Source organism: Dipodomys spectabilis, unplaced genomic scaffold, assembly GCF_019054845.1.
Source record: "Dipodomys spectabilis isolate Male_0828 unplaced genomic scaffold, ASM1905484v1 ptg000288l, whole genome shotgun sequence".
Taxonomy (NCBI): domain Eukaryota; kingdom Metazoa; phylum Chordata; class Mammalia; order Rodentia; family Heteromyidae; genus Dipodomys; species Dipodomys spectabilis.
This window is the reverse complement of record NW_024870965.1, coordinates 7408947-7423743: the sequence shown is the minus strand read 5'-3', so window position 1 is coordinate 7423743 and position 14797 is coordinate 7408947. Positions and strand designations below refer to the sequence as shown.

Here is a 14797-nt window from a genome sequence, read left to right as displayed (position 1 = left end):
CGCTCTACCACTTGAGCCACAGTGCCACTTCTGGCTTTTTCCTTATGTGGTGCTGAGGAATCGAGCCCAGGGCTTCAGGCATGCAAGGCAAGCGCTCTACCACTGAGCCACCTTCCCAGCCCCTCTCAAATGAATTTTTAAAAATACATATGTATTTATTGGCTCTGGTAATAAATACAAATAATAAGAACTAGGAATGATAAAATGGAAAACAAACCCCACCTAGTTTTGACTTGCAATCCCTAGAAACTGATTTGTGTGCTGAGTTACTTCCTAAGGTAAATCCACAGTTGCCAGACAGGTAACATGTTCAGAAATGTATACAGCCAACAAAGACTCATAACAAACCAGGGATCTGATAGGGAGTAATGTAAGGAAAGGCCCTTGACTTCATTTTGTAGGTATCAGTCCTATTACTTAAGTAGCATAGCACACTATGTTATATCATGTTTTGGAATATATGTGAAATCTAAAGAGAAAAGGCTTGCTGTCATATGCCTTCAGTAAGCAGGGTGAAAAGCTTAGGTAAAGCCTAGATCTAATTCAATCTAGTCTAAAAGTGATGTGGTCAACATTATTTGAAGGGCACATTAGCTGTATTCTGCTTTAGTTTCTTTGCTTCTGAACTGCCTGGGCTATAAGTCACCCATATTTATGCATTCTGTTCATCATCTCACTGAACAATTTATTCCAGATGTTTTATGCACTGCATAAACTAAGACTAATCATGGTTGGCATCTACATGTGATGGTTTATGCTTCTATCTGAGTTCTTATTCACTTTTTGGGCTCCTTCCTTTCCTTCTTCAATAAGAAATTCTATTAGGGGCTGGGAAGGTGGCTCAGTGGTAGAGCGCTTGCCTTGCATGCCAGAGGCCCTGGGTTCGATTCCTCAGCACCACATAAGCAAAAAGAAAAAAGCCGGAAGTGGCGCTGTGACTCAAGTGGTAGAGCGCTAGCCTTGAGTTGAAGAGCTTAGGGACAGTGCTCAGGCCCAGAGTTCAGGCCCCATGACCGGACCCAAAAAAAAAAAAAAAGAAATTCTATCAGCAAAAACCTACAAACATCAACTATTATTTTAAACAGCTTTTCAGTGTTGGTGACTTTATGTTGTTCTCCAATCTTTACAATTTTTATTTATTTATTGGCCAATACAGAGCTTAAATTAAGTGGCCTCATACTTGCTCAGCTTGTTGTTTACAGTTGGTACTCTACTTTTAAGGCTATACTTCCAACACAACCTCTACAACTTTACAAGCAGATTCAAAAATCCAACAAACTTTATCTCACTGTATGGATTAAAACAAAAAAACAGAAAAAACAAAAGGCAGGGGGGCACCAGTGGCTCATGCCTATAATTCTAGCTGCTCAGGAGGCTGAGATCTGAGGATCACAGTCCAAAGCCAATCAGAACAGGAATATTCTTGAGACTCTTATCTTCAATTAACCACAAGAAAACCAGATGTGGTGCTGTGGCTCAAGAGGTAGAACACTAGCCTTGAGATGAAGAGTTCAGAGACAGTTCCCAGGCCCAGAGTTCAAGTCCCAAGACTGACCAAAAAAAAAAAAAAAATCAGAGAAGCCTTAGACCAAATAAAAAGCCCATTAGTTACTGTAGTACTTGGTGATAAACTTTGTTAGGAAAACAAATTTTAGATAACTGTATATAAGTATCATTTACTAAAAAAGACATTCTGTATTTTATAAAATTAAATCTTTTTTTTTTTTGGTTGTCATGGGGCTTGAACTCTGGGCCTGGGTGCCCATCCCTCAGCTCTTCAGCTCAAGGCTAGCGCTCTACCATTGAGCCACAGCACCACTTTTGGTTTTCTGGTGGTTTATTGGAGAAGAGTCTCAGGGATGTTCCTGTCCTAGCTGGCTTTGAAACACAATCCTCAGATCTCAGCCTCCTGAGTAGCTAGAATTACAGGTGTGAGCCACTGGCGCCCAGCGATCTCTACATTCTTAACATCCATATTATGGGAAGCATAGAGTTATTAAACACTTAAGAGATAGTCCACATTAATCGAAAGATGTAAAAATAAAGTTTTCAAGAAACCTATAATAAATTCTGGGAGCTCTTATAGGACAAAAAAATGGAAGCATCTGGAAGAAGATGCTGCTTTGTGAAAGTAATTCTTACTGAGTTTCCCTGTTAATACTGAATTTGATACATTTCTAGTTATTTTATAGATTGTCTTCTCAGCTATTCTTGGAGTGATCCTCCACATGACTAAGTACATTTTAGAAACATAAAAAGGGCTAACAAATATGACCCCATTACTGGGGAGGCAGAGGTAGAAAGCTGTGGTTCAAGGCCAGCTTGGGCTACACAGTGAGACCTGTCTCAGAAAACCAACACACAGAAGTCCTCTCATAAAAGTATCCTTACTAAGGTCTGGATGTTAACACACACTGCCACTGTCAGAGTAATTACCTCATCTGATGACACTTGAAAACATTATAAAATGAAGTTTTCCAAATCACACAAGTATTATTCATTAAATAGTTCAGGGCATTGAGGGCAAAGTGACTTCTTGATGTCTAAAGACAGGGCTCATCTTGAAGTCTGGTACCTCAGCCTCCTGGCAACTGGGATTACAGGTTCACATCACCACACCCAGCTGTTACTATAAACCCTCAATGTATAGTAAGTCAAATATAGTGAATCAGAGCTCCATCCACCAAGCATGGGTTAGGTTATGAACATACCACATGCACATACAGTTCCAAGGCAGTTCCAGATTGCTAAATGTGAACAAAAAGTGAACTCTTAACACAATAAAATATTTACAGCTATACAGTAAGTCCTGAGCGATGCAAACATACATGCCCATACCCTTTTCAGATCTAAGCTCTTCAGTGTCCTTTAGCAGCTGTTCAATTTCTGAAAGTAGTTCCAAGTTCTTCTTCTCTGAATCTTTTAGTTTACTTAAGTAAAAAGAAGAAAAAAGTAATTAATTTTTTTGCTGTGAGCCAACTCTCAAGGAGCTGGATTTACTTGGTTTAAATGTCAGTCCTGTAAAATTAGGGGATAAGCTACTACCATAGGTGTGACAAATTCACCCTGCCAAATGCCATTATGCAACTTAAAGTTTGGTTTTTTTTTTTTTTTATTTAGGGGGGATTGGTTTTGGTGCTTGGCTGTTGGGCACTGCTCCCAAGCTCTTTTGCTCAAGGTTAATGCCCTACCACTTTGAGCACAGCTCCACTGCCTGTTTTCTGGCAGTTAATTGGAGATAAGCATCTCATGGACTTTCATGCCCAGGCTGGCTTTGACCTGTCTTCCTCAGATCACAGCCTCCTGCTTGGCTAGGATTACAGGTGTGAACCACTAGCACCCAAATGCAATTAAGTTCTATAGAGCACAGCTCAACCCATTGAGTACAGAAAACAAGCGGTATTCTTTTTTTCTTTTCTTTTTTTTTGTCGGTCATGGGGCTTGATCCCTGGGCCTGGGCGCTGTTCCTCAGCTCTTCAGCTCAAGGCGAGCGCTCTACCACTTGAGCCACAGCACCACTTCTGGTTTTCTTAGTGGTTTACTGGAGATAAGAGTCTCTCGGACTTTCCTGCCCAGGCTGGTTTTGAACTGCGATCCTCAGATCTCAGCCTCCTGAGTAGCTAGGATTACAGGCATGAGCCACCAACACCCAGCTAAGTGGTACTCTTTCTAATACAGTGGAGAAGGCTCTGTGGTTCCCATGGCAGAAGCTACTGGTTAGGTTATAAGGGACAATGTCTGGACCTGAAAGTGTATTTACTATCTTGCCCCTTTATAATAAAAGTTTGCTGAAACTAAGTTAAATTACTAAAATATGTCATAAGATCAAAGATTAGTTAAAAAATGTGTTTGACTTTCTCATAAACATGAACAAAAAACATACTCTTTCTTATATATGGACATGCTCTGTTTTCAGAGCAAACATAATTTTAATTTCCAATTTGACTTGTACCCCTGCTTCATGAAGAAATGTGTAAATCCCAATGTCCTGAGTACAGGAAGAAACAGATTGTACTCACTCTAAACTATAATACACAAAATATCATTAAATAGCTCTTCACACTGGGTTTGATTCATATTTTCCAGAAAAAATACTCTTTTCAATGGCATATAATCACAACATACAAAGAATACTCAAGTCTTAATCTGTGTCATTTTTAACAAAAAAGTTTGTAATTCAACAGGATGCTGGCATATCAGCAGCTGTGTTCTGATTAAAGATTTTAATGACTGAAGTTTAGGGCCTCTGCCATCACATCATTAAAAGCTGAGCTGATATTTCTTTTCTACTTTTAGAAATTTAGATATTCTGAGCACCCAATAGATTTTTATATTTGTAGTTTCATTTGTATATCACCTAGACTTATTTTAGAACTAATGTAATTATTTTTATTTATCATTTATGTATCAGGACAATGATTTGCTCTACTCTTGTGAAAGAATAGAGGGGATGTATCTACTACCTGTCTGAGACAGTTTACTTTTTAAAAAAAATACAAAAATAATGAAAAATTTGCCATTATGAAATTATCACTATAACCATCATTTGTAAAATACCTATGGCAGAACACGATTATTTTCTCTGACTATATGTTGCATTTTTATACACCTATGACAATTCTTGAAGGTGAAAGAACTTCAGATTTGATAGGATAAAATTTAAGCATCAACTAAACTTTATGAGGAAAAACAAATACTGGAATATTACCTAATAATTCCTCTTTATGGGTAAGCAAACATGTTTAAAAAGTCTTGAAAGCATTTATTTCCATTCAAATCTTTATAACTGTTTTGGTCACAACAGCTTTTTTAAAAAAATTGCACATAAATAATTAAACATGAAACTTCTCCCCAAATAATTTTTCAGGAACATCAGGAATTATTTGAATAGTGCCACACTATTCAATCTTACCATTCTGTTACTATGTGAGTCGCCTTAACCTTGTTCAGCTCTTCTTGAATGGCCTGTTTGGCTCTTATCTCTGCATCAAGGGCTGACTGCAGCTCCAGTCTAGCTGACATGTCTAGTTTTGCAAAACGACGCATTTTCCAGGGCATGTCCTACAAAATAATAAGAATGTTTATCTTAAATATTAAACTTTGGTTGTCCAAGTGAATCCACAAGCACTATTCTCTAACAACAGCATAGAATGGAAATGTCTTCCATTAAATGCAGAAACACATATAAATGGGTGCTTTCTATACTTATTTGCAATAATAGCTTATCTATATATATATGTATTTGCAATCATAGTTTATCTATACGTGTATTACAGCTAACGAAGATGTGTTGCATCTTCCTAAACTAAAAAAAGACCTAAATGAACTGATTTTCACGAAAAATTTTACAGTATGAAAAAGTCTAAAAAAGTGGATATAAATAATCAGATTTATTAGTATGTTTTGAGGCTTCATTTTTCTAAAATGATAAGCTTCCATGCAAAACGCAGAGCTTACTGTTGCTCGGGTACCCAGGCTGGAATTTCTTAGTGCCTCCAATTCTTCGGTCATTTTAGAAGCGAGGGCCTGAAGATACCCTCGCGCATCCTTCTCATCACTGACCCTGAAAACAACAAGACCTCAGTAAGATAGGCATTAAAGCTCTATAAGGCAGCGACAGAAATTAAAGGTATTAATCAGTAAAACTTTCAAAAGATCTACCACCAGGCAACACTTAGGAAAAAGTTTACTAAACTATTAGTTGTATTTATGGTAAAGTGAACAATGATTTTTAAAAAACCTGCTTGGGGCTGGGAAGGTGGCTCAGTGGTAGAGCGTTTGCCTTGCATGCCTGAGGCCCTGGGTTCGATTCCCCAGCACCACATAAGCAAAAAGAAAAAAGCCAGAAGTGGAGCTATGGCTCAAGTGGTAGAGCGCTAGCCTTGAGCTGAAGAGCTGAGGGACAGCGCCCAGGCCCAGAGTTCAGGCCGCAGGACCAAACCCCTCCCCACCCCCCAAAAAAAAAAACAAAAAACAAACCTGGTTACTTTTACCTGACAAATCAATAAATCTCTTACCTTTGAGCCACAAAATTACAACTCTTTAAATTTAATAATTAACATACATGTGTGAGTGTTGAGTCTTTCTGAAGAATTCTTAGGCCAATCTAACTAGGGGTGAGAGGGAATCTCAGGGTTTTTTTTTTTTTTTTTTGGTTGGTCATGGGGCTTGAACTCTGGGCCTGGGCACTGTCCCTGAGCTCTTCAGCTCAAGGAGAGTACTCTACCACTTAAGCCACAATGCCACTCCCAGTTTTCTGGTGATTAATTGGAGATAAGAATCTCACAGACTTTTCTGTCTGGGCTGGCTTTGAACCATAATGTTCGGACTTTAGCCTTCTAAGTAGCTAGGATTATGGGTGTGAGCCCATCTGGCATTCAATTTTTTTTTTTTTTTTTTCAGTCGTGGGGACTGAACTCTGAGGCCTGGGTGCTGTCCCTCAGCATTTAAGCTCAAGGCTGAAGACTCTACCACTTGAACCATAGCACCACTTCCAGCTTTTTCTGCTTACGTGGTACTGAGGAACCCAGGGCCTCATACATGTGAGGCAAGCACTCTACCGAGCCACCTTCCCAGTCCAATTTTTTTTTTATTTGCTGTTTTGATTTGCATTTCCTTTCTGGCCAGGGATGATGAGCATTTCCTCATGTTCTTTGCCATTATTACCTCTTCTGAGAAGTCTCTCCTTAGCTCCTTCTAGTGATTGGTTTATTAGATTTGGGAAGGGTTAGTTTCTTGAGCTCCTATCTTTGTCTGATGTATTGCTGGTAAATATTTTCTAGTCTCTTAGTTGTCTTTCTGGTTTGGTAACTATGTCCTTTGCTGTGCAGAAACTTTTTAGTGTGATGCAATCCCATTTGTCAAATCTCTTTCCTATCTGCTGTGTCCCTGGGACTCTTGAAAATGCTTCTACCTAACCTTGTGAGTGAGTTCTAGTGTTTCTCCTACTTCATCTTGCTGTAATTTCAAAGTTTCAGGTCTGATGTTGAAGTCTTTAATCCACTTTGAGTTGATACCTGTGCATGGTGACACACTGGGATCCACTTTTAGCTTTCTGTGAATGGATGTCCAGTTTTCCCAACACCAAGTATTGAAGAGGCTATCTTTTTCCCACTATATATCTTTGACTCCTTTATCAAATATCAAATAACTGCAAATATATGGTTTTATTTCTGGTCTTCTAGTCTGTTCCATTGATCTTTTGGTCTATTTTTGCACAGCTGTTTTTGTTATTATAGCTCTGTAGCAGAACTTGAGGTCTGGGATTGTGCCTTGAACTGCTTTGGCTATTTGAGGTATTTTGTTGCTCCGTATGAATTTTTGGAATGTTTTCTCTGTCTCCATGAAGATTTTGATGGGGATTGCATTAAATTTGTAGAGCATTTCTGGCAGTATGGATGTTTCTTACAATAATTCTACCTATCCATAACCACGGAAGGTCTTTCCTGATTAAAGAAAATCTTTGATTTCTTTCTTCAAATTTTTATAGTTTTTGCTATAAAGGTCTTTTGACTTTTTGGTTAGGTTTATTCCTAGTTTCTTTTTGTTGTTGTTGTTTGAAGCTACTAAAAATGGAGTTGTTTTTCTGATTTTCCCCTTCTACTTGTGCTTTGTTGAAATGCAGAAAGGCTACTGATTTTTGTCGGTTAATTTTGTATCCTGCTACTTTGCCAAAGTTATAGATAAGCTCTAGAAGCTTGGGGATGGAACCTTTTGGGTCCTTTAGATAGAAGATTATATCATCTACAAATAGGAATAGCTTGACTTCTTCTTTACCTATGTGAATCCCTTTTGTCTATTTTTCTTGCCTTATCTCCCTAGCTTTTTTTTTTGGGGGGGGGGTCTGGTTGTAGGGCCTGAACTCTGGGCCTGGGCGCTGTCCCTCAGCTCTTCAGCTCAAGGCTAGCTCTCTACCACTTGAGCAACAGCGCCACTACCGGCTTTTTTCTTATGTGGTGCTGAGGAATCGAACCCAGGGCCTCATGTATGCAAGGTGAGCGCTCTACCACTGAGCTACCTTCCCAGCCTCTCCCTAGCTTTTAAAGAACTGTATTGTGCATATCATCTTCTCTCTTCCTAAATGAACCCTGTCAGAGTATTAAGTATTAGTTAATTAATTGAGAGAACACGAGAGAAAAGAATTAGATAAACGAAGAAAATCAGATCTGCATTAGGCTTTTAAAGTTGAGTAGTTATTTTAATAGTTGAGACAGAGTTTCAACTTTAGGGAATATACTGGGTAAGTGAATAAGTTAAGCACTTGGGCAATTAAAGTAACAATGGAAGCAGTAACCTTGAGCAAAAAAACAACAACAACAAACAAACAAAAAAACCCCTCAAAGCCCTGAATTCAAGCCCAGAACCAACACCACAAAACAAAACAAAAAGTCCCAGGGACAATTATTATAGCTATCTCATAGATCAGTTGGGCTAGCTAAATGAGAGTATATGTCCATTTCCAGCCCAATGCTCTAATATTCTTTAGTCAACACAGCTATTACTATATACAAATGAAGGCTATTGAATACGTTTCAGGTGAACAGATTTAAGTAAGGCGAAATAAATACTTCATAACTGAAACTCACGACTGGTTATAAAACATCCCTGGTTCCTCTATACTGTACAACTCTTCACTCTATGTTTTATTTTGTAGTTATAACAATGATCTTTCTTTTGGGTCTCATAAAAATCTAAATAGCTTTAATAACACCTTATTCACCAGAAATTTAATTCCAAATTTTGTATTTCTTATCCTAACCTTATTCCATTTTAGAAATGTATCAAAAATCTCTACTTAGATGTCTCAGGGTAGCTTCAGACTCACACAAACAAAACTAGCTACAATTGCCTGTGTCATCTTCCCCACACAAAAACCATGTTTTCTTCTTTCTTCTCTCCTCCTCCTCCTTTCCCTCCTCCTCTTTCTCCTCTCCCTCCTTCTTTTCTTCTTTTTCCTCCCCCAACCTCTCCTCCTCATTCTTCTTTTTTTTGTGCCAGTACTGGAGCTTAAAAGTAGGGCTTCCAGCTCTCATTTGTCTTTTTCCAGATCTCAACCACTTGAGCCACACCTCCACTTCTGGTTTATTGCTGACTAACTGGAGTCAGAGATTTATCTGCCCCAGCTGGCTCTGAACCCCTTATCCTCAGATCTCAGTCTCTTGAGTAGGATTACAGATCTGAGCTACCACTGTCTGCTCCATTGTTTTCTTAAACTCAGAATGACAGAAATATTCATTCTTCCTTATGCAATGCCCTTTATTATATTTAATAATTAGGTTCTATAGTTTTTTCTTTTATAATATTCCCACATTTGTTTACTTTTCCCTAAACTTCCATTTCATCTTGAACATACTAAGAGCTACCTTCCTGCTACACCATTTTAATCAATGCTATTACCTTTTGAGGAAATCTTCTTGCTCTTGTAAATAAAGTTCAAATTCTTATCCAGTATTCATTACAGTATTATTGCATTAACGTTATTAATCTCTTTTCTCTTATTTTACACAAATGTTCCAAATTCAATCAGCCTAAGTGAGGGATACTTCATTCATCTCAGTGTTGTAAGACAAAGGATATTCTGAAAGAAGTATTTTGGATTTCAGAGTTTTTCAAGTTTTGGGGCATTTGCATAGGTTTTATTGGTTGATCATTTCTGGGCTGGAATCATAAACTCCAAAATCCTATAAACAATAAAAAATTTAAAAAAAATAAAAGGAAATAGCCCGAGTCTTCTCCTCTTTACTGGTATTTTATTTCAGAGTTAGCTTTCAAAGTAGGTGAGACTAAGGAACTTTTGAGACCAAGGAATGTATACCTTGCTATTAGATATGAACAGTCAGCCCTCTGAATTCATGAGTCCCCTCTCCCCCATCTACAGACTCAGTCAACCACATTTAGTTACAAATGTCTTTGGAATTGAACATACACTTTTTTCTCACCATTATTCCCTAAGTAATAGTGTGACTATTTATATAACACTGACATTGTATCAGTGTAAGCAACTAGTGGTGACTCACAGTGTATGGAAGGATATATTGAACTGCATGTGCTTATTATACCCCTGTACATTTGGAACTTGGGCATCTGTGGATTCTAGGTTGCAAAGCAGGATCCTGGAACAACTTCCTCAGATACTAAGGGGTAACTGCACTCATCTGGTATCAGAAGTTATCAGTCCATTTTAAATAACAATTGTTACTTCTCAGTTTTTCAGCAAACTTTACTAAGTGCCAGTGTAAAGTTAGTGTTTTGGACCATTGTATGAGAATCTTCAACTCCATCCTTCCTATTAAAACTTTCTAGAGAATCCTGATTAAAGCTTCCTTCGTGGCCAGGCACAAGGCTGCACACCTGTAATCCCAGAACTCGGGGGCTGAAACACAGGAACTGGAGGCCAGCCTAGGTCATATGTTGAATCTCCCTACCTCAAAAAATAAAAATGCACAAGGCTCCCTTCCTTCACCAGGATCACATCCCACCCCAGTGAATGTATTAGGCCAGTTATGGAATGTGGCAGGGGTCTAGCGTCACAGGCCACACACAGGCTTTGGACATGTCAACTTAGAAAGATATTCTCAACTCCACTTTTTGCTATTCCGCTGCACTTTTTTGATGTTAAAAACTGGTGGCATATTAAAATCACTTCACTTTAGAAATGTGGAATGGATAATGTGACTATAAAATGAACTACTAACTGTACTTTTGGGAATACAGCAAAGTCTCTACTATCTGGGCTTTGAACAGGGATATTCATAAGGCAGAGGTTATTTAAGGAAAGAGCTCTCTAGTTAAGCCAGTATCAAAATTCTTAAGTTATATGAGTAGTTACTTAAAATGCAGTGTTTATTCACTTTTGGTTTTATTTAAGGAAGAGGTTATTAATTAGATAAAGTAAAGAAAATGGAAAAATATTTGAGCCAGAATATGAGCACAAAGAGCAACAAATTAATTGGTCTAGAGAGACCACACAAAGAAATTAGCTGTTTTGAAATAAAAAGTTAAACACAAAAAGTTAAGCTACTTGTTTTTTTAAGAAATAAAAAGTCCTCACTACAGTCTACTTTCTCTATGTGGCATAAAATATACAAATTTTTACAATCATCATAATAATCATGTAGTCAATGTATTGTGACAGTTTTGCTAGGCTAAATAATTAAGTCCCAGCGATTACAGAATAGTTGGTAATACAGAGTTGTAATCATTTAGGAGTTTCTTCAGCCTTTCAAGGACTAACTGACCTAGGAGAGTATTTCTATTTTTGCTTTTTCTTCTGAGACCAGGACTTGAACTCTGTATCTACTGCTTTCACTCACTTGCTGTTGCTCTACTACCTGAGCCATGCCTTTGTATTTTTTATTTGTAGGAAGAAATATCAGGTTCCAATGGAGCTGTGTAAAAGTGGTACAGGACATTTATGAAGTTGGGAAAACACATTGAAGATCAGCAATAAAGCTATACTTTTCAAAGTAAATTATTTTCTGTAGAAAACAAATAAGATAAAATGTCAACAGCTTCTTAGAATTTATACCAACTTGTCCACTTGTTCAAAATTACCCGAAGTATTTTTTTTTTGGATCCGGTCATGGGGCCTGAACTCTGGGCCTGGGCGCTGTCCCTCAGCTCTTCAGCTCAAGGCTAGTGCTCTACCACTTGAGCCACAGCGCCACTTCCGTTTTTTTTTTCTTTTGCTTATGTGGTGCTGAGGAATCGAACCCAGGGCCTCATGCATGCAAGGCAAGCACTCTACCGCTGAGCCACCTTCCCAGCCCCTACCCGAAGTATTTTAAAGAGAACTCACCACTGAATTATTTCTGTGATCTGAGCTTCCCAATGTGCAACTGATTCCTTCTTGTCTGCTAGGTCCTTGACCTCTTCTTCTAACTGCTGGTTGTGCATACTTAAGTTCTCATACAGAGTGGTAAGCTGAAAGTCAGATATAAGATGTATATGACTTTTAAAACCAGAACTTCTTCAATAGTTATCTTGTTACTATTGCACACCCACCTGGGCAGTGAATCTGGTCATAAAGTACACTCTAAAGTCTTCTGCTTCATTTTTTAATCCTTGAGCCCTATGATGCATCAGCTCTATTTGGGAATACTCTTCATTTACCTTAAGAATCAACCCAATTTTGCAGAAAACAACAGAGAAGACACATAATATTCAAAGAAAGAAAAGTTAGACTAAAGCTGAATTTTCAGTGGTTGGGAGAGGAGTGAACAGGATGGGGACAGAGAAGACAAGGGAGAAGAATTCATGCCTATAATCCTGGCTTCCCAGGAGGATCACAGTTTGAGACCAGCCTAGATAAAAGTTTGGAAGACTTCATCTCAAACAATAAGCTAGGTGTGGTGGCAAGCATCTGTCATCCTAGCTACATGGAAGCTGCAATCAAGAGGACTACAGTTTCAGGCCAGTATAGTGATAAAGAGATATCACCTATCACTCTAGCTACAAAAGGAAGTACAAATAGGATCAAGGTCCCAGCTGGCTTAGGCAGAAAGTGAGACCCTTTCTAAAAATAATCAGATTAAAATGGGCTAGATGCATGGCTCAGTGTGGTGTGCCTGCTTAGCAAGCGCAGAACCTTGAGTATTTATTTAAAAGAAAAAGATTAAAGAAGAGGAGGAGGAAGAGAAAGAAGAGGAGGAGAAGAACAAGGAAGAGAAAGAGATCAAGGAAAAGAAAAGGAGAGAGGTAGGAAGGAGAAATTCAAAAGAAAAAGGAATGGCATCTTCTAAATACTGAAATAAAGTAACTACCAACTTAGCATGTTAAGCATTCTAGAGACACTTATAAATAAAATAGCCTGAAAAGGCTTATTAAATCAAATCAAATCAAATCGTTATACTGCATTTACTTACTGGTATCGTGATTAAATTCCACAACTTTCACGGTAAATAATTTTCTGTATTTTAAACTTTATAGTGATAGTATTTAAATACATGAAATAACAATTATATAACCTACTTGGAAAAAGTTTTTTGAGCATTGTTAGTCTTACGGTAATGGAAATAACTAAGAGTTTTACACTAAGGTTCATAAACTTTTTTTTTTTTTTTTGCTGGGGCTGGGCTTGAACTCAGGGTCTGGGCTCTGTCCCTGAGTGTCTCTTTGTTCAAAGCTAGCACTCTATGCTTGAGGCACAGTGCCACTCCCAGCTTTCTCTGAGTAGTTTATTGGAGATAAAGAGTTTCACACACTTTCTTGCCCAGGCTGGCTTAAACTGCGATCCTCAGATCTCAGCCTACTGAGTAGTTAGGATTACAGGTGTGAGCCACTAGGTGCCCGGCTCATAAACTATTTACAGCCATTTATGTTATTTTTCAGCTGCTTTCTAGAAATTTTATACAACAGCTTTGTAATACTTCACAAAATGAACAGCATTCTTTCAGAAGTAATTTTCAAAGCAATAAACGAAACTATTTGGAAAATGCTTTAAATGCTTTTTTAGGTAGCCCCTTGAAACGCTAAATAATTGAATGGCAAGTAGTGAAAGAAAAGTATATGAAAACAAAGTTCTGGCCAACTGAAATTCAACAACCAAAAAAATTATACACTATGATCAAATTCATCCTAGGGATGTAAAGTTGACTAAATATATGTGAATCAATAAATGTAAAACAATACATGAACAGAAGCAAGAACAAGAACTACATGATCATCTCAATAGACGCAGAAAAAGCTTTTGACAAGATCCAACTCCCTTTTATTATAAAAGCTGTGGAGAAGCTAGAATACATGGGGCAGTCCTCAATTTAATAAAGGCTGTATATTACAAACCTACAGCAAACATTAAGTATACAATAGTAAAAATCCAAAACTGTTTCCTCTGAAATCAGGAATGAAACAAGGATGTCCATTCTCTCCACTCCTCTTCAAAGTATAGTACTGGAATTTCTAGCAAGAGCAATAAGGCAAGGGAAAAACATAAAGGGGATCCCAAGAGGGAAAGAAGTAAAAACTACCTCTTTTTGAAGATGGCATGATCTTGTATATAAAGGACCATATAGTCTCCTCCTGCAAGCTACTAGAGCCGATCCTAAACTTTGGCAAAGTAGCAGTTTATAAATTCAACCCACAAAAACCAGAAGCTTTTCTGTATGCCAACAGTGAGAAGATCGAGACTAAAATAAGGAAAGTGGCCCCATTTATAGTACCCTCAAAAAAACAAAAACAAAAACAAAAAACCCTAATTAACTGAAGATGTGAAGGACCTCTATTGTGAAAAACTTCAAAAATTTGAAAAAAAAAAAAGGAAACTGAAGAAGATATAAGGAAATGGAAAGACCTTCCATATTCTTAGACTGGAAGAATTAGCATCATGAAAATGGCAATTTTGCCCAAAGCAACTTACAAATTCAATGCAATGCCCATCAAAATCCCAAGAACATTCTTCAATTAAGTGGAGAAAGCAATTCAAAAACTCATGTGACATAACAAAGGCTAGCAAGAACAGGGTTGGAGGAATATCAATATCAAACTTCAAACTCTATTGCAAAGCCATACTAATAAAAACAGCTTGGAACTGGCACAAGAACAGTCCTGAGGACCAATGGAATAGAAGATCCAGAAATAAACCCACAAAACTATACCCATCTACTATTTGATAAGGGAGCCAAAAATATAGGTTAGAAGAAAGACAGCCTCTTCAACAGATGGTGCTGGCAAAATTGGCTATCCACATGCAGAAAACTGAAACTAAATCCTTATATATCAATTAAAAATGGACCAAAGACCTCAATGTAAGGTCAGAAACCATAACAATATTACAGGAAGAGGTATAGGGGAAACTCCA

At 37.8% G+C, this 14797-nt stretch overlaps 1 protein-coding gene across 5 annotated transcripts in view; it reads right to left on the bottom strand.

The window, feature by feature from the left end:
- Positions 1–14797, bottom strand: part of Cdc42bpa (CDC42 binding protein kinase alpha) — a 195290-nt gene that overhangs the window by 63590 nt on the left and 116903 nt on the right. For all 5 annotated transcript variants that reach the window (XM_042701156.1, XM_042701152.1, XM_042701153.1 and 2 more), the window contains 4 exons: positions 11798–11922; positions 5458–5563; positions 4913–5061; positions 2839–2930 (listed from right to left, as the gene is read on the bottom strand). In XM_042701156.1, coding sequence (XP_042557090.1) covers positions 2839–2930; positions 4913–5061; positions 5458–5563; positions 11798–11922 — 472 coding nt within the window. The remainder of the gene's footprint in view (positions 1–2838; positions 2931–4912; positions 5062–5457; positions 5564–11797; positions 11923–14797) is intronic.